General features: G+C 37.9%; 1 protein-coding gene across 1 annotated transcript; it reads right to left on the bottom strand.

Annotated features, from left to right (window-relative positions):
- Positions 1 to 1,679: 1,679 nt before the first annotated feature.
- On the bottom strand, positions 1,680 to 15,375 carry LOC121249131 (transcription factor GTE4-like). The gene is made up of 5 exons (XM_041147809.1): positions 13,120 to 15,375; positions 12,225 to 12,270; positions 12,027 to 12,140; positions 11,823 to 11,896; positions 1,680 to 2,086 (listed from the first exon to the last, which is right to left on the bottom strand). The coding sequence occupies exons 1-4, from the start codon at positions 14,881 to 14,883 to the stop codon at positions 11,838 to 11,840; spliced, it is 1,983 nt and encodes a 660-aa protein (XP_041003743.1). The 5' UTR covers positions 14,884 to 15,375; the 3' UTR covers positions 1,680 to 2,086; positions 11,823 to 11,837.
- Positions 15,376 to 22,609: the final 7,234 nt, after the last annotated feature.

The raw sequence follows: 22,609 nt of genomic DNA, 5'->3' as shown, positions 1-22,609 counted from the left end.
AGCTTCCTCAATCTCTCTACTCTCCTTTTCTTGATGCCCCTGTGTATTAACTACCATTCTGATAGTGTTTTTCTTCCTTCTCTGGTTTGCACATGCATAGAAGAACTTTGTATATCTGTCCCCATTTTGTAACCAATGCGACTTTGCCCTTTGTTTCCACCATAAATCTTCTTGATCCAACAAGGGGCCTAACTCCCCATTTGATATCTTTATTTTTTCTATATGTTCAGGCTCTTAAATATCTTTTAAAGACTTTAACAACTCGATCTTTTCTTTGATAGCGCCCCTCTTCTTTATTGAATCTGTGCACCATTTGCTCAGGGCATTTCTACATCCAGCTAGTTACTTCTGGACCTTGTTCATGTGCCTTGATATTTCAGAATGCCTTCCCCATTCACTTTCAACAATTTTTCCACATTCCTCCTCCAAGTCCCAACTCACTTCATATTTAAAATTCTCGTTTCTTTGACATACACTATCTGAACCACCCTTAGGCAATACACATTTTCCACTTCCTCCCTCTCCTTTGAACTCTCTCTTATTCTTCCTACTCCATGATTTCATCTTCCTCGTTACTTCCCACACTAGCCTCCTCCCTACCCACATCACCTTCATCCTCATAGTGCTACTCAAATTTGCCATTTCATCTTCTTCCCAACCTCGCACCTCTTTCTCCCTCTGTTGGCTTCCCTTCCAGGCCCTGTATTGAAAATACCCGTAGGATCTCCTTCTTGTAACTTTCTCTGCACGCAGCCATGCCCCAAATTGAGAGTTAGCCACCTGCTCAACCTCCCATTTGAAACCCCCCGCATCACAACCAAGTTCGCCACGCAAGATCCTCCCACACTTAAAGCACATCCTTGGCAGTTTTTCATCCTTTAGATTCACCCAAACACTTTCTATTTACATTAATCAGTCGACCCCTTGCAATCACCTTCTGTAATGGGAGTTCAACTCACACTCTAAGATGCTTCCCCCAACCTACTCTATCCATAGGGACATCCACCTCCATCACCCTCCCTAGAGATCCACCAATTTGGTTCCCACACTCCTGCATCATACATGCCATGGGCAAATTATGAACCTGGATCTAGAATTCCTCCATTTCAAACTTCCATTGATTTGGTTGAGAGAATCCATCGAAGATCTAGAGTATCAATAAATAGCTGTCAAACAACCATGGTCGCCCATCCATCACTCTCATCTTATTAGCCTGGGTCTTGAACGTTATGACAAGTGTTATTCCCAACCTTCATATTTTCACGTCAATAAACATCATCATAATTGTAATGGTGCACAAGTAGATCTACCTAAGAACGGGAGGAAAATTAATTTAGATAAGAGGGATTTTACTATCACCAAAACGCTGCTACAGATTACAATATCTATTTGTCTTGATATATATATAGAGAGAGAATAAACAATCAACAAAATTGTCAAATAAAAGAAATGGTCAAGGGAGAGAACAAACCATCTCCACATTCAGCTGCTAAATCTAAACCTTTTGATAGACAAGAAAATGAAAATAATAAAGATAAATCTGCACATTGTCCCAGCCAAACCGGATATAAAAGAGAAATTCAAGAGGGAAAATCAGTTAAAAAAAAGTGCAAGCATGAAACTAATCTTACAAGACAATTGAGATGGAGCTACCCAACAAACACAAGGGAAAACGTATGTGGAGCAATTATGACTTCATCAACTCCAATAACAACATATAAGTCTTTTGTGTAACACCAAAGAATCCCGACTCTACCGGCACTAAACTGAAAATAAGTAGCTGAATCTAGATGAGCAGCGTTAGTTAGCAATGTACACATGCTCCACAAAAACAAACCCACTACATCTAACTTTCAACATATTCTACAAATATTATACAAATTTGAGACTAGACGAATAGCAACATGTTGTAGATAATGAAGCAATAGTTCTAGCAACCTCAAGGAATACAAACCCACCCCCACAATGGTAAAGATGGCTTCTGGCCTTCAAAATGCTTTCACTGTACACTAAATCTGATTCAAATCCATTATCTCGAAAGCTTCCAATTACTGCACGGCAGATCATCTAGTCCAAAATCATGGATCTGCAACATAAGAAACAGAATAATCTGCAATCACTGGAACTGTATCCAAGTAACGCATTTAGGTTTTCAATCCCAATTTTTACAATAGAATATGCAAATGCAAGGCATAAAGAGGGAAGCAGGTGGAGTTCTGCAGAAGTCATTAGGGAAACAAACCAAAATTTAAGGAAAAAATCCCACAATAAAAAACCATTTGATTGTTGACTGTTCTCCATTCAAACTACAGCGTTTTAGAACAGCAATTCAAATTACCCATATTCCACCAAAAAAGAAAAAAACAACGTAGGTAGCAAACAAGAAACAAAAAACAACAGAATTAAAACCTCCATGCTAAACCTAGAGGTATGCAGTATAAAAGTTTTACAATTAACCAAAGATTGGGCGACCATGAGAACTTCATCCGATTGTCACATATGGACTGTGCTGTAAATATAATACATAAAAATAAGCACATGCTATTTGGTTCCAAAATTATCAAAAAAACCTTCAGCAAAGTCTAGTTGGAAAACCAAATAAACAAGTTCTATTAACAATCAGAAGCCGAGAAAACTATACGATCCTGATAGGACTTCCTGAGTGTTTAGGGCAGGTTTGGCGCCTTAGATGAGACACAAAATTATCATCTGAACTCATCTCATCTCATCCCATCTCATTCCCAAACATAATTCAAATACAAAATTTTCAAACTAATCATTACAGCTTTTTCAAACTTTCAAATAAAAAATAAAAAACAATCCAACTTTTTCAAATCCCCAAATAAAAATAATATTATAAAACTATATTATTACAATATTTTAATTTTATAATATTTTTTATTCAACTTTTTCTCTCCTTTCCCAAAATTCAAAAAATACTCAACTCAAACTATCTCACTACTACTACTCACAAACTATCTTACTACTATTCACAAAATTCTAATCTCATCTCACTACCCAAACAAGCCCTTAAGAAAACTCTAATCTATCTTACAAACTATCTTGTTATTAACAAGTCCAAAACAATAAATGAATAAGATTCACCATATTCAAACAAATATCCAAATAGCCTAGGTTAATTTCACTAGGTCAGTGTCTCCTCTACTGACTCTGGCCTGCATATTTATCCTCCTCGTTATTTGTGACAATTTTAAAACATTAAAAAAAATTGATTTGAAAACTCGGTAAACAGTACATACAGTAAGAAGTATTATAAACATCTTTTATCTTTGAAAAAAGTCGATAAAACATTTTACCCACATCATAATACATTTTCCTTTGAAACTTTTGGGTGTGCAACGTACATTTAGGCCGAGTGTGAGGGATGGCGATCACAAAGATTCCAACTTCTCACGTTGCCATCTGAGTGGGATCACATTCGAGATATGGACCTCACTCGATAAACAGTGGTAGTAGGCCAACCTCCACAAACCATATATTAAGTTTTGAGGTTAAAGAGGGGGCAGCAGCAAGGGGGCCAGGATGAAATGTTGGAATAGTAGGGTTTATGGTCCTCTATAAAAGAAAAGTTGGTTTGCTAGGTTTATAACAAGCCTAATGAAAATAAGGTTTTTAACTCATAAGAAGCCGTGGTTTCCTTGAAGAAAATATTTTGGATAAGCTCCTAAAGTTTTATAGTAAGCTTCAAGTGAAAATGAGTCCTAAAATCTAGAGTTCATCCCTAAAAAATAGGGCTGACAGCAGAATGACATTCTTACTTGTAGGAATTGAATTTCCCCAAGCTAAACTTTTAAACAACCTCTAACTTTATAGGAAAAAGATGGCAAAATAATTTTAGAGAAAAGCACCCTAAAATTTAGGCTTTGTCCAAATAATTAGGGGTGGTAGATCTGATTAGTTGAGAGGAATCCTTGTACAACAAAGGTACCTAATTTTTCTTGAGTTCTATTGACTATTCTTGTTAGAAAATAGATTCGGCCTTGTTAAACCTCAATTCTAGGCACTAACCTATTAAAAACCTTAGTCCAACAGAGTTTAAATTCATTTTGATTACCGATAAAAAAAAAAAATGCCATTTTGGGGAAATGCCTTTGGTAGCCAAGCATGAGAGAGGTTTTGTGGAGGTCAATCGACTCTATACAAATGTTTGTGTCAAGGGTGGTGTTCTAAGAAAGTCAAAGGACCCTATGTGATGGGATTGAGAAAATCATAAGAAATGGTCGAGAGAAGTTTTCTGAGAATACTAGATTTGAAGTGAGAAATGGAGCCAGAATTAAATTCTGACATGATTTGTGACGTGGTAGTTAGTGCAGTCAAGGAAGCTTTCCCAGATGTGTAGTGTTATAGTGCTAAGGATGCTTTTATGTGCCGGACCATTTAAAAACTCTAGTAGTCTCCCTCAGTAGACTTTTACCTTATATAAGGGCATCTTGTGACTGGGAAATAAATGCCTTTACTGCATTCTTTAATCCAGTATACACTATTCCTTGGGAAAGTATCTATCAGACCAAGGTACCTTGAAGAGCTGCGCTATTGGCTTGGCAGCCTCAGTAGGAAAGATTCTCACCAGAAGAATCCAAGGAACAGACATATCGATGCAATTGATCAGTGTTGCATGTGTAAGAGGGGATCAGTCGATCAACTTCTACTCCATTCCAAGATGACTAGTACTAGTTTTACTTCATTGCCATATGCAGTAGTAGAGATAAAAACCTTCTTCAACGATCGACAATTTTCCAAGAACATTGATACAAATTAAAAGAGGATCAAAAAGCATAAATCTCAATTTTAAATGATTAGATGAACTTCTATTTTTCCATGTGGTAGAAGCACTCCAAACCTATCACCAGGACAAGAACATAATTCAATGTCTTCCACTTTAACAGCATAATGACCATCCTTTGCTCAAACCAAAACCCACCACCACCTAATAATAGGTTTTAATTCAGTCTTCTTATATAGATAGTAGTTCACTAGCCAGTGATCCTAGCACCATTCAACACTGATTGAATAATCAAACCTCAAACAGATATCACATTTTAATTTTGCACTTGTCCTGGATATGGCATGCCACAATGAATCATTTAAGACTTTCCAAACTTCTAGTCAGAACCAGACTGATAGAAATTCACAAATAATTGACCAGGTCAAGATTTCAACTTTGTACTACAATTAATGGAATCTTTTTGCTTTTTTTTTTTTTTAAGTAAAAATATTGTATATATCAAAAGGAAAAATTAAGTACACTGAATGTATACAAGAAAACACTTTGCCGAAAATGACCCAAGCCCATAAAAAAAACAACCCAAAATACACCAAACCCGACCCAAAACCCTTGTTTCCCGTAGAACTAAAACTCTACCCGAACACCAACCCCAACACCTTGATTCTCGTCTTCACAATGCCCTCCCTTTAGACTTCCATCTAATAGAGCTACCACCCTTAGCATCGTAGTTGATAGTAAAAAAAAGACGATGTAACTCCCTGCTTTTCTTGAAACTTAATTTGGTCTCAAGCACGTGGCTTGCCTCGATCGCAGTAATTACTTCTTTAAATTAGTCTTCACATCCTCAATGTGAAATTCTCACAAATTGTTGAATCTCGTTAACTTTCGACAGAATCCAATCCACTATTGGAGGAAGAGAGACCAGAGGAGCCACAATATCCCCAGACACAGTATCCAACTGCACTCACCACTCTAGACATTCCTCTACACATGGCACCAGCGCCAAACCCATTAGTTCTCCAGTAACTTCATTGGTTCTCTCCAATGGTATCAAGATCCCCATTGGAGATTCTGGGGTGATAGCAAGTCCCTTCACCTTTGGGGTGATAGCGGATCCTACATCTCCTTCAGACCTCAACAGTACACCCTTTTCCTTCAACTCTGACGAGGGAGCCATAGTTTTTTTGGGAACCAAGGGTGTAATACCGATTATCGGACTATCCTGTGTTACAAGAGGTGAATGACATTCCATTACTGATGTCTCTACGCCAATACCCGATGTAGACCTCGCTTCAAATAACCCAAATTTCCTTTTGACCCGCCATACTCTCCTAGATCTGGTTATAGGGAACAGGGCCAAATCCGATCTTCCGTCTTCCTTTTTTCTGAATTTAAAGGATTCGGGCCTACTTGTTTCTTATTACCTTGTTGCCTGCAGCTGAAAGCCGGTCTATTTTCGTAGACAAGAAAGCTATTGCTGCCTTCAACTCGACAAGTTGGGTTTCCATTTGCTTTAAAGAATTGTGCATCTCAACAAGCTGGTCCTAAGCACCCCCCACACTCTGAATCCCCGAAGCATGACCTGTCTTTAGAGCTGCCGCATAGGATCGCCTCGCCACCGAGGCTGTACTTGGATCTTTATGCACCTCCAAGTTCTCCCTCTCTGCACCACCTTGTCCTTCTAAGCCGTCACTCCCTCTCTTGCCGAAGGAAAAATCACGCAACGCCTCCCCCATCCTTTTCAAGCCACTACCCCCCTCTTCAGGAATGAAAATAAAATTCCTCCTCCCACCACCACCATACTCCACCGCCATATAACGTCCTCAAGCATTCGAGCAGTGATACGCCGTGAAGCTGCATCTACCTTCCCGGACAGTGTAGTGAAAAAATCTTGTTTCACATCCTTAATGCACGCTTCCATGGCCTTGGCCAGCCATTGTACTGTTGTTGAGCCCAGAACCAACTTAGATATCCCCCTTCGACTCCTTTCAGTAATGACCAACATGCTCCCCTCCTTCACCATTGTAAAGGATTTAGATTCTGTGACCAACTCCATAGAAGAACCCATACTGACCCACTCCCCTTCTTCAACAACCATTCATCATCTCAGAGAAAACAAATCAGAAATCCGTTATTGGACTCCAGGTCGTGCTCAGTTTGGGACGAATGGAATCTAAATGGCATGCCAATATAAATCAATTTCAGTAGGATTGAATCAGCATCAATTTGGGACCAAAATGACAAAATGGCACATTGTTCCTCCCCATTTACACCATCACACAAGCCAAAAACAATTTGTTAAGACTTAGGGGAAGGCACTAACCACATGCACTATACCCCAAATACTGGTCATAGGTACAACTAAAGTTGTATGGAATCATAACTAAAGCTTAGTTCCACCTCGTACATAATCATTGTAGGCTTTGCATCCTTGCAATGCCTTCACAATCCCTACACAAATTGCGAGATTTTGAACATGTCAATATGAACTTGGGATGTTAAAATCTCCCCGACCCAAATCTATAACGTGTTCATCAAGACCCAAGTTACCAATGCCCTGAAACCATACAACATTACTAGATTAACTCTGATACCATTTGTCACAACTTAGGGAAAACATTAGCCACCTTTACATTATACTCCAAAAATACTATTCACAGGAACACTTGGCACTCTCTAAACTAACTCCGAAAACCCAATTCTACATAATATACAACCCAAGTGAGCTTTAACACCTATATAACACCTTCAAAACCATCCAACAAATATTGAACATAACAGATACCCATATAAATCTAAAGAATAAAAGAACTAAACTAGATATGTTTGTTTGTAAGAAAACAAGAACATAATAACAGACAAAAAAAATTGGAATTTTTTCAACCTATTGTAAGGATGACCACTTATCACCCAATGCAGAATGCAATCAATCCTATTTCATCTATATAAGCCTCATAGTTATATATATAAAAAAACCTCTCAAATATATCGCAGTTCTATAAATTGTTGACACATCGCCCTCAACTTATACAATATAATTTATAGTGAAAGAGTACTAAGCTACCAACAAACACGTAGTTTATCTTAATATTTACACCCCCTTGTGGTTTGGCCTTAAAATATGATCCTCCCCTATGGTTTGTTTTCAGATACAACCCTCATGGTCACAAAAGAGGTAGAACATTTCTATGCCATAAAACGTTTTGTTATGCAGGGCCAATTCATGAGGTAGGCTACTTAGGCATTTACCTAAGATCCCAACCCCAAGTGAGGTCCCAAAATGTAAAAACCCAACTTTCACTCATTAAAATAAAAAAAAAATGGCCAAAACTGAAAAAAGTAAAGAACCTTGGTGCATACCAAACACATAAGAAAAGAATTACATGCAAAATAAAGGGACATTGGCTCATATGTGCAGGTGAAAAAGAAAGTGGTCAATTAATGATCCAAAGGTTGCAAGAAAAAAAAAATCAATGACAGGCATGAGAAAACATATGGAAAAAACGCACCTTGACTTTGGTATCATCTGCTTATCAAAAACGCACCTCGACTTTTACTCATTTTATTTCATCTCTTATTTTCTTTCATTCATTATCATTTTTTGCTTCTATTTAATACTCATTTTTCCGAGCTCATACTTCTTTGAAAATTATTACTCTTACTTCCCATACATTCATACGCTATTGGATGTCACTGATTTTTTTTTATAGTTAATAAGAGAATTTTATTCCAGGTAAATAGGCATAGCCCAAGTACAAATGTCACTGATTTTATGTGTTGCTCATAGTTAAATCACTCATCTACATTGTCACAGTGCTAGCTTCTATTGTTTTAACTTCATACATTTGTTTATTTCTATTTCAATATTGTTTTTTTTACTTATAAAAAAACTAAATCAAAATTGATATAGTTATTAATTATAAGCACATTAATTTCTTCATTGGTAATTTTCTTGAATATATATAATAGAAAATGAGTCTATGTTAAATGGATTTTCCCTTCCATCCATTTATGACTCTACATCACATGAAATATTAAAGGGATTAGCCATTTTATATATTGGAAACATACTGACAAATATATATTGAATACAAAACTTTGTTAAGTGTTATATCTCATGAAGTTTAAAAGATAAATTTTAATATTTCAAATTTAAAATAATAATATAATATAATAATAAATATTTGTTATATAAAACAATTTATCACCCTGCATTTTAACAACTAAAAAAATAATTTTTTTTTTTATAAGTAAAAAAAAAAAAAAAAAACAAATTTTGAGAAAGTAATTAGCAACCTTTCTCTCACCCAAAGCTCTACTAATGGAAAAACCTCATGGAGAACACACATATCCAAGAGACCTATGCTCCACCCGCGCTTCAATTCTAACCCTCTTATTTCCATTGTCAATGGAAAGAGGAACAACATAATTGGCAAGATATGTCAATTAAGTAGGTGTTGTCTTGGTCTCTGTCTCATTGCCTAGTTGGATCTCATATTAAATCTGGATTAAATACTTACTTTTTTTTTTTATAATTTGCACTAGGTGTCAGAGAACAGCATCTCGACTAATACCGGGAGTGCACAAGGCCCTCAACAAAGAGTTTCACGCAACTGCATCTCGGGTAAATCAAGGAAAAAATCCCCGTCCAATAGCCCTTAGGAATTGTTTGCACCCAAGAGGATTCAAACCTTAAACCTTGAAGGAGCATACCACCAAATAAGGGTGCTACCCACACCCCACGGGGCGGGGCTACCCCTTTCCTACACCCCAAACCCGCATTGTTTCGCGGGAGAAGGGGGGGGGGACCCATGGTTCGTCCACCCCCCTATCCACCGCCCACCCACAACTGTCCACTATGGAAAAAAATAAATTCAAACACAATGGAAATGAACATGGTTACAAAATACCACAAAAACAAAAAATAACATTGAATCGAAAACAATGAACAAACCAACAAAGTTACAAAATACAACACAAAATACCACAACTATTGTGAACAAAGTTACAAAATACAAATCAAATCCACAACAATACACATCGAATTGGAACGACGGAAAAAAGAAGAAAAAGAAAACCTAAACTGGCAAAAACAAAAACCAACACAATACACATCGACTGCAAGAGGGAGAGAGGACCTAAGAGACTGAGAAGAATAGGACGCGGGCCGCAACGACTGCGAGAGGGAAAGGGGGTAGCAGCACAGAGAGCCAGAGAGAAAAGAGAGGGGGGGGGGGGGGGGAGACTGAAGGGAGAAGTGAATGTCTGGGGGAGAGGGGAATTAGGGTTAACTTACCCCCCCCCCCCAAAACCCAAAATAACGTTGTTTCGGCCTTTTTTTTTTTTTTTTTTTAAATATTCATTACCAAAGCAAAGTCATTTTGATAACAAATATATATATATAACCCTCCGGGATAGCTCAGCTGGTTCGGCCTTGGGTTTGCTCCCTAATGGTCACCAGTTCAAGTGCCCTTAGGGCCACTGGAGGTTTACCCGATCATTCACTTTAGGGCCCAGTGGGATTAGTCGAGGTGCGCGCAAGCTGGTGCGGACGCCCTCGGTTATCAAAAAATAAAAAATAAAACCAAATATATATATATATATATATATAATATTGGGTTGGGCTTAAGGTGCTAGTGTGGAGGGGGCTTGGCCTGGGCCCTGCCCGCCCCCGCACCCTCTTTTCCTTGCAGGCAGAGGCCCTGCGCCCCAACATAGGGTGGGGTTGCCTGCGTCGCCCAGGCGGAGCCAGGGCGGTAGACACAGGGTGGCGGGGGACGATGCCCTGCCACCCACCCCTACTACCAAGACCAAGGCCTTTACCAATTAAGTCAACCCCTGGGGGTTAAAATTTGGATTAAATACTAAAATAGTCTTTATGCTTTGGCCTTTAAACAAATTAGTCCCTAATCCTTAATTTTGAAAATTTTCATCCTTATACTCTCAACTTTGGTCATTTTGATCTTTCATAATAAAGTTTAAATACAAGAAGATTAACAAAAAGAGATATGAGATGATCATGGCCCTCTTTCTCTCTTGTGGTGGCCATGCCCCAAGTGGATATGGGCCTAGTGAGAAAGGAGCTTTTCATCAGGTATTTTTTTAATTTTTCTTTACAAAGTTAGACATTTTTTAGTTTCTACCTTATTTTTTAATATTTTTCATTTTTTCAGTTCTTATTTGTAGTGTCACGTAAAAAGTACACATAGCCCATTTTTATTGGCAATTATGTGGCTCGTAAGCAAAATGATAGGGGCTCCATTAGTGGGTCTAAAAGATCCATAACGGAAGGATCAAACAATTGAAATTGGAGGTAGAGGGGTGAAAGAATTTAAAAATTAAAGATTAGGGTCTAATATGTCTAAAGGCAAAACTATGGGGACTTCTTTTTTATTGGCATCGGGTGTCCAAGAGGATGCATAGCCCTCAGGAAAGTTCCCCGAATTTGATGGCCCCTAGAAATTGTTTGCACCCAAGAGGATTCGAACCTTAGAGCTAGAGAGAGCATACCACCAATACCAAGAACCTTACCACTTGAGCCAACCCCTAGGAGTTTCATGGGGACTATTCTAGTATTTAACCATTAAAACCAAGGATAAATCTTGTCTTGGATGCCGCCACTGCCCTCATAAAAGACATGGTTGTCCAGGTTGGGACTATAACCCAGCTTATAAGCAAGCTATATGTAATATCTACCCAATTTCATGCTTACACGATATGTACTCCAACATGAGCAGTAACCTTTTTTTCTTTTTTTTTTTTTGTAAAGCTCTAATATGAGCAATAACTTTTTTTTTTATAAGTTATGAGCAATAAATTGATGTTTTGCTGAATAAATAACTAAAATTGACCTAAATGCTTCAAGTACTAAAAAGTTATGAATGTGTAATTCAACGGCAGAAAATCTGACATGGAAGCAAAATTGTAAACAAGCATCATAATTCCGAATAATTTCAGAACTTCAAAATACAATTAAAAAAAATCATTTTAGTAAAAAAATGGAGGCAGCAAACAGGCGAGATGAGGAAGACAAACTACACAAGCTTTGAGACAAAATGAGTGGACATAATCATACCTACACAAAATGCACTTAGGTCCTTGGTGACCCTACATCGGATCCAGATGCTGATGAAGTGTCACTATCAGAGTCTGCAACAACAAATATATATTAGAGAAAAGCTTGTCTCACAACAAGAAATCATATAGCTAAAAGCCCAAAATATAACAAACAAGGATATCATGAATATTAAAAAAAACAAGTTTGAAGTATATCAAGTACCACTAGAAGAGGATCCAGAATCACTGCTAGAGCTGCTTGAACTACTTGACCTACTCCCATTGCCCACTTGTTTTTCCCCTTGTATGGGTGACAAAGTGGGAACATTTCTTGCATCTGTTCACAACAGGAAAGATGTTTCAAGCTATGCAAGTAGTCAATGTATCAATGGATTCAACTCCACATTTATAAAAGTTTTACCTGCTTGGTTTTCATTTGGTACCTCTGCCACAGCTGGCATCTGAATCTGTAAGGAAAAAAAAAATAAAGAATTAGGCAATAGTAAGGATTTCTAAGGGTCACTGTAGAAGGACCCCTTCCATAACATATTCCACCTATCAACGAATAGATATGAGCTGACTACAGATATGACAATTTCAACAAGCACACATGAAATGCTATCTCAGCAAGCCCAGCGGAAAAAAAAAAAAAGGAAAAAAGAAAAAGAAAACCCCAAATCAGCCCTCTCTCACCCAAAACCCCTCAAGCCCTGAAATCCCCAGCAACTCCCCAAATCAAAATGCCCAAATCGAAATCCTCTTCCTTGGACTGTGAATTGTGTTAGAAATCTGCTGCCTACACACTCTGTTCGATCGCAGTGGGAATCAAAGGAGTGAAGGTTATTGCTCTCAACCTCTCTCTGATTTTCTTAGTTTCCCAGCAAAGTGGGCTGGGCTTCTCTTTCTTTTTGCATTTATTTCCTCCTTTTCTTTGGGTTCTCACCGGTAATGGTAAATGTTGTAAAAGGCTATATTAATGCCCTCTCTCACCAGTTAGTTTCATTTGGTAAGCCTCTGTTTAGACTGTTTGGTTATTAAGTAACTTTGGGGGTTAAGGGTTTAATCCTTTTTATCGCATGCATGGCATTCACATTGATTTGCACCTCAACAATCAGCCCATCTTCGTCAGTCAATAGATGGAATAGGTAACAGATGGATCATTCCATAGTGACCCTTTGCACATGGGGTAATTTGAAAAAAAAAATGCAAATCTCAAGCCCACAAAATGATTAGGACAACAATTCCAAAAAAATAAATAAATAAATAAAAACTAAAATTTAAAGAAAAAGAAGTTAGAACTTGTTGCAAGATTTTACCTTCTCCTGGACACTCTGCTCGGCTTTTGCTCGGGCTTGAATAGCAAGTTCAGCTTTTCTCTTGTGCTTGCTCAACCTCTTCTTATAGTTAGTTACAAACCTATCAAGCTCCCAGAGAGTCTCAGCATCCACACTATCAATGTCTACTTCAATCTCCTCATCATCTTGGCATAGCCCTGTGTTCCTCTTCTTAATAATCTGTACAATTGCATCAAGCTTATCTGAAGGTAAATTCTGAAGGTTTGTGCTCAGCTTCTGTTTTTCATCATAAGTCATATCCCTTTTATGAGGATCTTTCGCCTTAGGCTTCTTAGGAGCAGGGGTCCGAGCCGAAGGAGTAATACTTATGGGCTTCAACTTGGGATCAATGGGGTTAGTCATAGACTCTGACCTATCCAAAATCCTTCTCATATCAAGAGGAGGAGGTAGGAATGGAGGAGCCTTTCTTGACATAGGTGTAGGAAGGCCCACCCCATAATCCATTGCATACCTCATCTCTCGATTATAATCAGACTCTATTATAGCCCACCTGTCCTCAAATATCTTCAACAGCTGCTCCGCCATTATATGAACGTCTTGCCCCTTTGGGTTATAGGTCATAGCATTACGAAACGTAAGTCTCACATCCTCCGCGAATTCCTTTGGAGACTTGTACCAATTCTTGTTCAGTCTTGATTTGACTGTACCCAAGTCCATTGGATGCCTGATAATGGTAAAATAATCGTGCAAGCCAAGACCTTCTGTATCCACAGGAGTATTAAATACCCACCCATGCTTGTGCTTCATCAATTTCTCAAGCAAAGAAGTGCAGCTCTTAAAAAATTTGGTACCCATCCAAAACCTATGTCCCAATTCTCCCCCACCGTGCTTCTTCCCATTCGATTTTGACTTCTTGTTACTCTCTACGGGTGGAAACTTGTCTTTCGCAAGCAAAAACTCCGAATTTCGATAAAACTGGTTTGCCTTTGGCGTTCGCTTCTCTTTCTCCATATTTTCACTCACACCCTGACTATTCTCCAACACTGATATACTCAATTGGTGCAAAGGCCTGTTCACCTCACGAGGGACACTGACACCGACACCAATAGAAGCCACCTCTGAGTGAACTCGCTTGGCTGCACTGCCACCATTGTCCACCCCATCATTGGTCAACATATGAGAGTGACTATATCCAGCAATTTGTCCCTGCTTGCCTTCAATCTTCTTCACCAAACTCCTGACCATATCCAGCTCACTCTCTAACTTTCTCCGAAGCCCCCTCATCTCTTGCTTCGATCTTGTCGCCAAATGGATCTTAACCCTATTCTCAAATCCCGGCTTCACCGCCCCATTCCCCAAAGGCTCATCCCGAGTGCCCGGCACTGCAACTTCTTGCTCCTGTTGCCGGTTCAGATTCGACGAGTCATTGGACACCGCATCAAGCCTTGAAAGGAGCTGTTTTTGAGTCAAATTCCCGCCCTCCGGTGCTAGCACCGTTGGTTCCAGTGGCCCAGCAGACTCTTTACTCTCGTTCTTATCATTGTTGTCCCTATTTACCTCCTTGTCGTCGTTACAGTCCTTATTGTTTTCATCTTTGTTGTTGTTGTTGACGTCGTCCTCGTTGATGGTGGTGGCCGCAGCGGTGTTTGTAGTCACAGAGTCGGTGGCGATGACGGTGGCAGCGTTTTTCTTGAGTCCTTTAAAAGATTTTCTAGTATAGACCTTGCTCTCCGTGTACCTCTGCCTCTCTCTAGGCCCATCTCCAACTATAGGCCCCGAAGCCATACATTCAAAACCCTAACCTCCTCAAAGCACAAGTCCCGAAATCTTGCAATAATCCCTTCACCCCTAGGGTTTTGCTCTCCACCAAAGAATCACAAAAAAACCCTAATTTCACCAACCCAACGAAAAATAAACAAACAAACAAATGAACACTGTTTTCTCCCTTCCCACACCACAGGAATGAACAAACCTAATTAGGGCTTTTTCCCAAAAACCACCAATCGTAGCTCCAACGCACACACAAATACAGACATAAACGAAGAAAGATAGGATGAGAGAAGGGGAAAGAAAGAGAGAGTTTAAGAGTTAGGGCTTACAGGAAGAGTAGGGCTTGGCGCTCTCGGTAACCTTTTGAGAAATTTCGATCAGATCTCCTCGCTCTTCTCACTTTCTCTCTCTAAAGAAAATGGAAAGCACTTTCTCTCTCTAAAGTTTCGCTGTTTCTTTCTCTCTCTATCCTTATCTTACAGGTGTACGGCAGCAGAGCACTCGTGCCACACAGAGAGTCGTGCCCGGCAAGGATATTATAGCGGAATGAGGAGAGCCTCGACTCACTTGTTTATTTTCCCGTGTAAAGCACGGAATAATGGAGAAGTGAAGAAGCTAGCGCGTGGTTGACACTGCTTTATAGTGAATGTGGAGGGGACAGTGGCGGGGTTTTGGGTTTGCGAAAATTTGAAGAGGTTTCCCAGGCGGGGAAATAGCGCGTGGAACGCAGATGCTACAATTGGGGGAGAGAGATGGAGAGCTGGCAAGATTTTTTGGGTTTAAAGAACGAAATTTGAAAAATATTTTTTAAATAGAAAACTTTGGTCGAAGATCCCTGTATTATGGAGAAATTAAAATTTTGACTCTCCTTTATTTTAAAAAGAACGTCAAAAGTTCATCCATTAATTTTTCATTCCATCAATTTTAACCAAAAACACGTTATAGTCTATGAAACTTGTGTAAAAAGATTAATTAGAAGAAATTAATGAAAATCTAAACAAAGAAAGACTATTATTAGATAAGACTTGAATTCAAAACCATGAGGAAGACTATTATTCAATAGAACTTGAATTCGATAAGCTCGAGGGAGTACATATGAGGAAGACTATTATTCGATAAGTCCTGAATTCAAAACTAAGAATAGCGAAGTCGAAGATGAGGCCTATTTGCAAGCGTCATCATAGCAAGGATGCTTGAAGTAGGGAAGTGAAAGAAAATTCATAGGTGGTGGTAAACCAAGCCAAAGGAGAGTACGTGGCGAAAGGTGAAAAGCTCCAACTCTACCTACGGAGATTATGGGAGGAGCACGATTGTTTCAGAAGCTTTTCCATCAATTAGATCCCTCAAAAAGACAATTGGAAGGCAGATAAATTAGCATAAACCTCATTAAGAATGTACGAGGCAATACTACCGTGGGCAATGGTCAGCAAGGAGGTAGAGACTCCCTCCATTGGGTTGGAAGTCTCGCAGATAAGGGTGGAAATGCCTGAGTGGGCACAAGTAATAACAAAGTTCTTGATCGATGGGGAACTACCAATTGAAAAAGAGGAAGCAAGGAAAATAAGGAACAACGCAGTCACATTCACTCTCCTGAACGGGACCTTGTACAAGCGAGTCATTTCCTCACCATTGTTTCAGTGTGTATTGTTGGATGAGGCCCAGTACATAATTGTAGAAATCTATGAAGGAGTTTGTGGAAACCATTAGGGTGGGAGAGCCCTAGCGAGAAAGGTTCCAAGAGTAGACAACTACCAGCCCCATGCCCATAGGGACGCAGAACAATTCATTAAGAAATGAGTGAAGTGTCAAGAGTATGCATTGGTTCTTCATAACTCACCAGAGGAGTTGTAACACCCCGCCTAAAAAGCTCATTTGGCCTTGACCTTAGTAATCTTAATTCTAGTTAATTAGGAGTTGGGCTATTCTAAAATAAGAATAATTACAGATATTTGAGTTGGCAAGAGGACCTTATACTTTAGGTTTAGAAGAATTATTAGAATATTCTAGTGTAATAGTGATTTTTGAGGAAAAAGAAAATTTTGGAGCTTGATATTATTTAGAGAATTTTTAGTGCTTATTTAATTTTGAGGATCAATGCCAAGAGGCCCATAAGGGAATGACACATGGCTTATTGGATGACTGCCACATTAATGAGATTATCTAAAATGGAAGTGATATGCGGCTTGATTTAGGGAGCTCAGGAGGTTTTGGTCGCCAGCAGATTGATCCCGGTCGGGATGAGTTATCCCACCGGGTAGATGTCGTGTGCACTGAATATATATATATGGTGTGGAGGTCACAAATGAACGGGCATGGAGGTCACGAAGACCACATTGCCCTCTCTTCGCTTACCGAGTGAAAAGACTCTCAACAAGGAAGAAAGACTATTCTCGCCTACTGAGTAGAAAGACTTATCTCGCCTATCGGGATGAAAGACTCATCTCGCATATCAAGAAGAAGACTTCTCTCGATTATTGGGATGAAAAACTCCTCTCGCCTACCAAGTAGAAAGACTCCTCTCGTCTATCGTGATGAAAAACTCATCTCGTCGCCTTTTCTAGTTCTTGCCACGATGTTGTTTAGGTTGGACTTTTAAATTGGTCGGTTAGACTAGTCGCTCAATCTAACCGCCCAGAACCTTGTCGCCAAGTCTTCTCGCCTAGAATCTTGTCGCCAAGTCTTCTCACCCATAACCTTGTCGCCAAGTCTTCTCACCTAGAAGGTAAATATATATTGGCAACAAGTCTTCGCACCCAGGTCATCGCCATCTAGTTGTGAATCTCCTCGCCTATCTAGAGGTAAGTCTTCTCGCCTTTGGGTGAGAGAAATCTCTTTGCTACCCGCAAGACAAGGCTCCTAGCCCAAATCTCGTCGGCTCTTTTCAGTTCTAGCTGCCTTTCATCAGTCAGGACAAAAATCGTATAAAATCACACTTATCACCCCACGACCTGGCTGCCACTGAAGGACCATTGTAGTGATAGTAGGGATGAAATCATAGTGGTTTCAGGCCACTATTCCCCTGCTCAAAAGAAAGCAAACTGTAGAAGGGCAGTCTGGGATTTCAACAGGACGCCTCCATCCCATCACCTTATTTCGGGCTGCACCTTCATGATGGTTCAAAAGGATTAGTCAAAGCAATAATCAAAATCTGCCAAGGGAAAAACCAGTTGAACTCATCAGCCCCTAGGTGGTTTTAATGATTTATTCTCCCCTTTCCTCTGCCCCATGACTTGGCCAGCCCCTATAGGAGTAATGTAGCAACCATAGGAGTGAAATCATAGTGGTATAGGGCATTGTTTTGACCTGCTCAAGATGACATAGGCGATGGAGTGCAAATCTGGAAATTTCAGATTTATATACCATCTTCCATAATTTCCCTTGACCAAAGCTATCAACTAAAGTACATGCCATGAGTTGGGACTATTTGGGCAAGTTCCATTTTTAGTTTTGAAAATTCAAGAATATAAATGGTTTTAGAACGTCAAAAATATGAAGTCCATGAATTTTTATTAAATTTGGAGTTCATTTGCAATTAGATAATTGTTATCTTACCAATACACATACACAGTAATCTAACAGTAAGTTATAAGTTAACTTATAATGATCATTGCGTGACGAATTAAAAGCGCGAAATATGAAAAACTATAAAGAGAGATTTCTAAATATCAAAAACTCCTCACTAACAATTTAGAAACATAAAAATGCTGACTTGGAGTAAAATGGCCATTTTACACTTCTATATATGAAAAAATGACAATTTTACTCATAACTTAAGAATTTCACATCCTAACTCCAAAACTCATTAAAAGTTACATTGCACATGTAAATTCTGTCCTAAATCTAAATATCTAATTATAAAATTTTAAAATACATCATAACTATGTCAAACATGCCTAGGCTGAAACATCCATAGGCCAAATCTCTTGATTTTTGTTACAAATCTATCAAGTCTCATTTCTCATGCTTACACTGAATATTGCAACATACAAAATTATATCCTTTGTTCAAATAATATACTGAAACAACCAACAAAATTTACATCACAAAAATTACAAATCTATTCAATGCAAAACTTTATGTTTTTAACGTTAAGTACAACTCTTGGTTTTCAAGATTTTAACTCTTTTCAAACAACTCCAAGAATTCCAAAAGTTCAATAACATACTTTCAATACACTCATAACACACTCCTAAGAACTATCATGCTTTTAATCATCAACTCAAAACTACAAAAATACAAAGATCTAACTTAAAGCATTCAGCCTTTACACTTTCACCAAAATCAAGTCTATATGGTTTGGTTTTTTATCAAACCCTTTGATCTGAAACCATTCGTGAAATAAATCATAAATTAACAACACATAGGATTAAAAATAAAGTCCTAGAATATATTGAAGTATTAATCTTAAGATCACATAGCAAAATTTGAATTGAAACATAGATCTACCTAAAAACCTCAAATATGTGACCTATCCGAACTCATTCATGCATAAAAATTCATATCTTTAAAATTAAAACCAGAAATCCTCAAACTAACATCCTAACATGTAAATCGAAGTCCTAGGAACATCACATATGAATATTGAAGCCATTGGAGTATGCTTTTGCAATAAAAGATTCAAACTTAGTCAAAATAGAATCTGTTTTCAACCTTCTAGTTTTCAACTTTTTAGATCTGAGTATAACTCTCATACAAAACTTATAACATGCAACGAATCTTAATAAAAATTATATATTATGTGACGCTCCCAAATTCCGCTTAGGATTGGACGGACATTTGAAGCGTCGAGACATGCAACACAAGGTTACCTGCCCCAATTCATGACATATATGATGCAATGATCCTAACATGCATATAGCATTATGCAATATTCACAGCGAATAATTTTTTCTTTTTTAGCAATACTATGCACCAAACTGAAAATATTTCAAACACTTAAAACATATTTCATACAAAAGAACATACTAAATAACTGAAATCATAACACTAGTCCAAAATGGTTATGATCAAAAGAGTACTGGAGATGCAACTCCATAGTACAAGTAGTAATTTAAGTTAATTACTATACCATCATCAACGTCTCACCGTCGCTTAGTCGATCGTTTCCGGTTGGTGGATTTCTGGCTCTTCTTCAGGTCCTGTAACAAGATCTACTAGTCAAGGGGAATGGTAGTTAGGATTACCACAGTGAGATTTGATTATAAATCTCAGCAAGTTAACAAAAACATTTACACAGGTTAATGATGCATGCATGATAGTAAATGCATGAATGCACAATCAAATCATAAGTAATCATAGCATAACTTGACATACATCATAACATAACTGACATAACTTAAACTAAAGCGTGAATTGAACTTGACTTGCTTAAACTGACCTAGACTTGAATTCTGAGACTTGACTAGACATGAACTTGATCTGAGACTTGACTTAATATGAACTTGGAATCTTGTTCTTTAACTGATTAAACTCAACTAGTTGGGTGCTACATGGATCCTCTAGAGCCATGTGTCCCTGCCGATTACTACATCACAATACAGGTATCTGCACCAGCTGTGAGTGCGTTGTATGTACCACACTTACTGTGATCCCCATACCTCGTGTGCCACATTGACTATGGACTCCACGAGAATTGAAATGTGGCTCCATCGGTGTCAGTGCCTGGTGCGCTCCTGTAACCAGCTAGTTAGGCCCCGCTCGCTACCAGTTGACAGTATTTCGTCAACTCAGAGAATTTCACACCTATTTCGACACTCTAATGTGAACAAATGAGTTTCACTAGGATATTATTACATCCTAGCACTTAGGGTCATGATTGACAAAAATAACTTGACATGACTATTCTCGACTATTCTCAAAATACACAAACTGTATTCGAGACGAAACGTGACTGGAGTACGAAAGAATAGAAGCCCTGACGTAACACAACATGACTTGAACATAACTCAAAAGATATGTGACTTACTTCAAATATAAACATTTTGTAACGTAACATAACATATAACAGACAACATACTTAACATGACATACTTACAACAGTGAATAGTACATGACATGATATACAAGTAACATATGACATACTTAACTCACCATGACATATTTGCAATGTATAACAATGCATAACAATACGTGATAGAATATCTTATATAATAGATGAATAATTCGTGACAGAATAAATACTATATAAAATGTAAATATATAATGACTTGGCATGACACATATGATAACATACATACATATACTATAGTTCATTTACTTATCACTCATACATATTAAACTGATAGTAAGTTAAAAACTAACTTACCTCAATTTTCGTGTTTTTTTAGACAAAACTCAAATACAATCACGAGAAACTAAAAATAGTGATTTCTAAAAGTTAGAATTTAGTCACTAACAATTTAGAAATATGGAAAAGTATTAACTTAGAGTAAAATTATCATTTTACCCTCTACATATGGGAAAATGACTATTTTACCCATAACTTAAAGATTTTCTATCATAGTTCCAAAAATACCAAAATTTACATACTTCATATAAATTTTATCCTAAACCCAAATATCTATTCAAAAGAATTTAAAACTAATACAACCATTAAAATTCTATAGGGCCGAAATTTACATAAGCTATTTCCTTTGATTTTTGTTTCTAACTTGTTTTGATCAACCTTTTGATCCATGACTTATGAAGATGTGATTTTTAAACCAAAACATCACATGGTTTAAAAAGGAATCCTAAAACAGATCCAAGCTTCAAACTCAAGATCACATGGTTAAACATAAACCAAAATATAATTTTAGCTAAGAACATCATCACTTTGGCTTAACCGAATATCTCCTTGCATAAAATTTCATATCTTCAAAACTAACATCAAATATCTTTAAAATAACATTCTAACATGTATATAAAAGGCTTAAGATCTTCCAATAAAAATATCAAAGCCATTGGAATAAGATTAAACCATAAAAGATTTAAACTTTCACAAAACATAAACTGTTTTTCCTTTTCCAGTTTCTAAGTTTCTAGATCTAAGAAAATCTTTTACCAATACTTTTAATCATGCAACAAATACTTAACCAATAATCATATACTCATGTTAACAGTACTCCATAAAAACTTCGGACCAAGATCTATTCATTAGCTTGGTCAAAACTCTAAAATATAACACACTCTCTAGTTTATCGCCCAAAATAACCTTTCTGGGGTTTAAATAACTTTTTACCGATCAAATGATCTCCAAATGGAACAAATACCTTACGTAAACTAGACTAAAAAAGGAACAACTTTTATGAAGGAAACTTTGTGAGAAAATACTTACAAAAGCTTCGAATCGAGCGTGCAAAAGAGATAAGAAAAACTGCCCGAGAGTGTATTTTGTGTTCTATCAAGGAAAAGTGTAAATGAGGGTTACTTTTTGTGGGAAGTGGACTGGAGAACCTCTTACACAAGTTATGGAAAGTGATAGGACTGTAAGAAAGCTTGAGTGTTGGCCTTTTCTTTCCATTACAATAGACAAAAATCAGCCTAAGATCTTTTCTCAAGATGGAGTGTAAAAGTGAATGATTGAGGTGGCCCTTTAGCTATGTACTTCAAGAACCTTCTAGGTCTTCTTATGGAAAGATCTAGTCAGCCAAGGAGGGTGCAAAACTTATCCAAATAGCAATTCTATGGTGACCAAATTCGTGGGCCTTAAAGGGCCTAAACCGAATGGGCCTTTTGGGGTTTTAAGAGGGTTTGGGTTGCT

Source organism: Juglans microcarpa x Juglans regia, chromosome 2D (assembly GCF_004785595.1).
Source record: "Juglans microcarpa x Juglans regia isolate MS1-56 chromosome 2D, Jm3101_v1.0, whole genome shotgun sequence".
In the NCBI taxonomy this organism is placed as follows: Eukaryota; Viridiplantae; Streptophyta; class Magnoliopsida; order Fagales; family Juglandaceae; genus Juglans; species Juglans microcarpa x Juglans regia.
The sequence above is the reverse complement of the archived record's forward strand: the minus strand, read 5'-3'. Positions and strand labels throughout refer to the sequence as shown.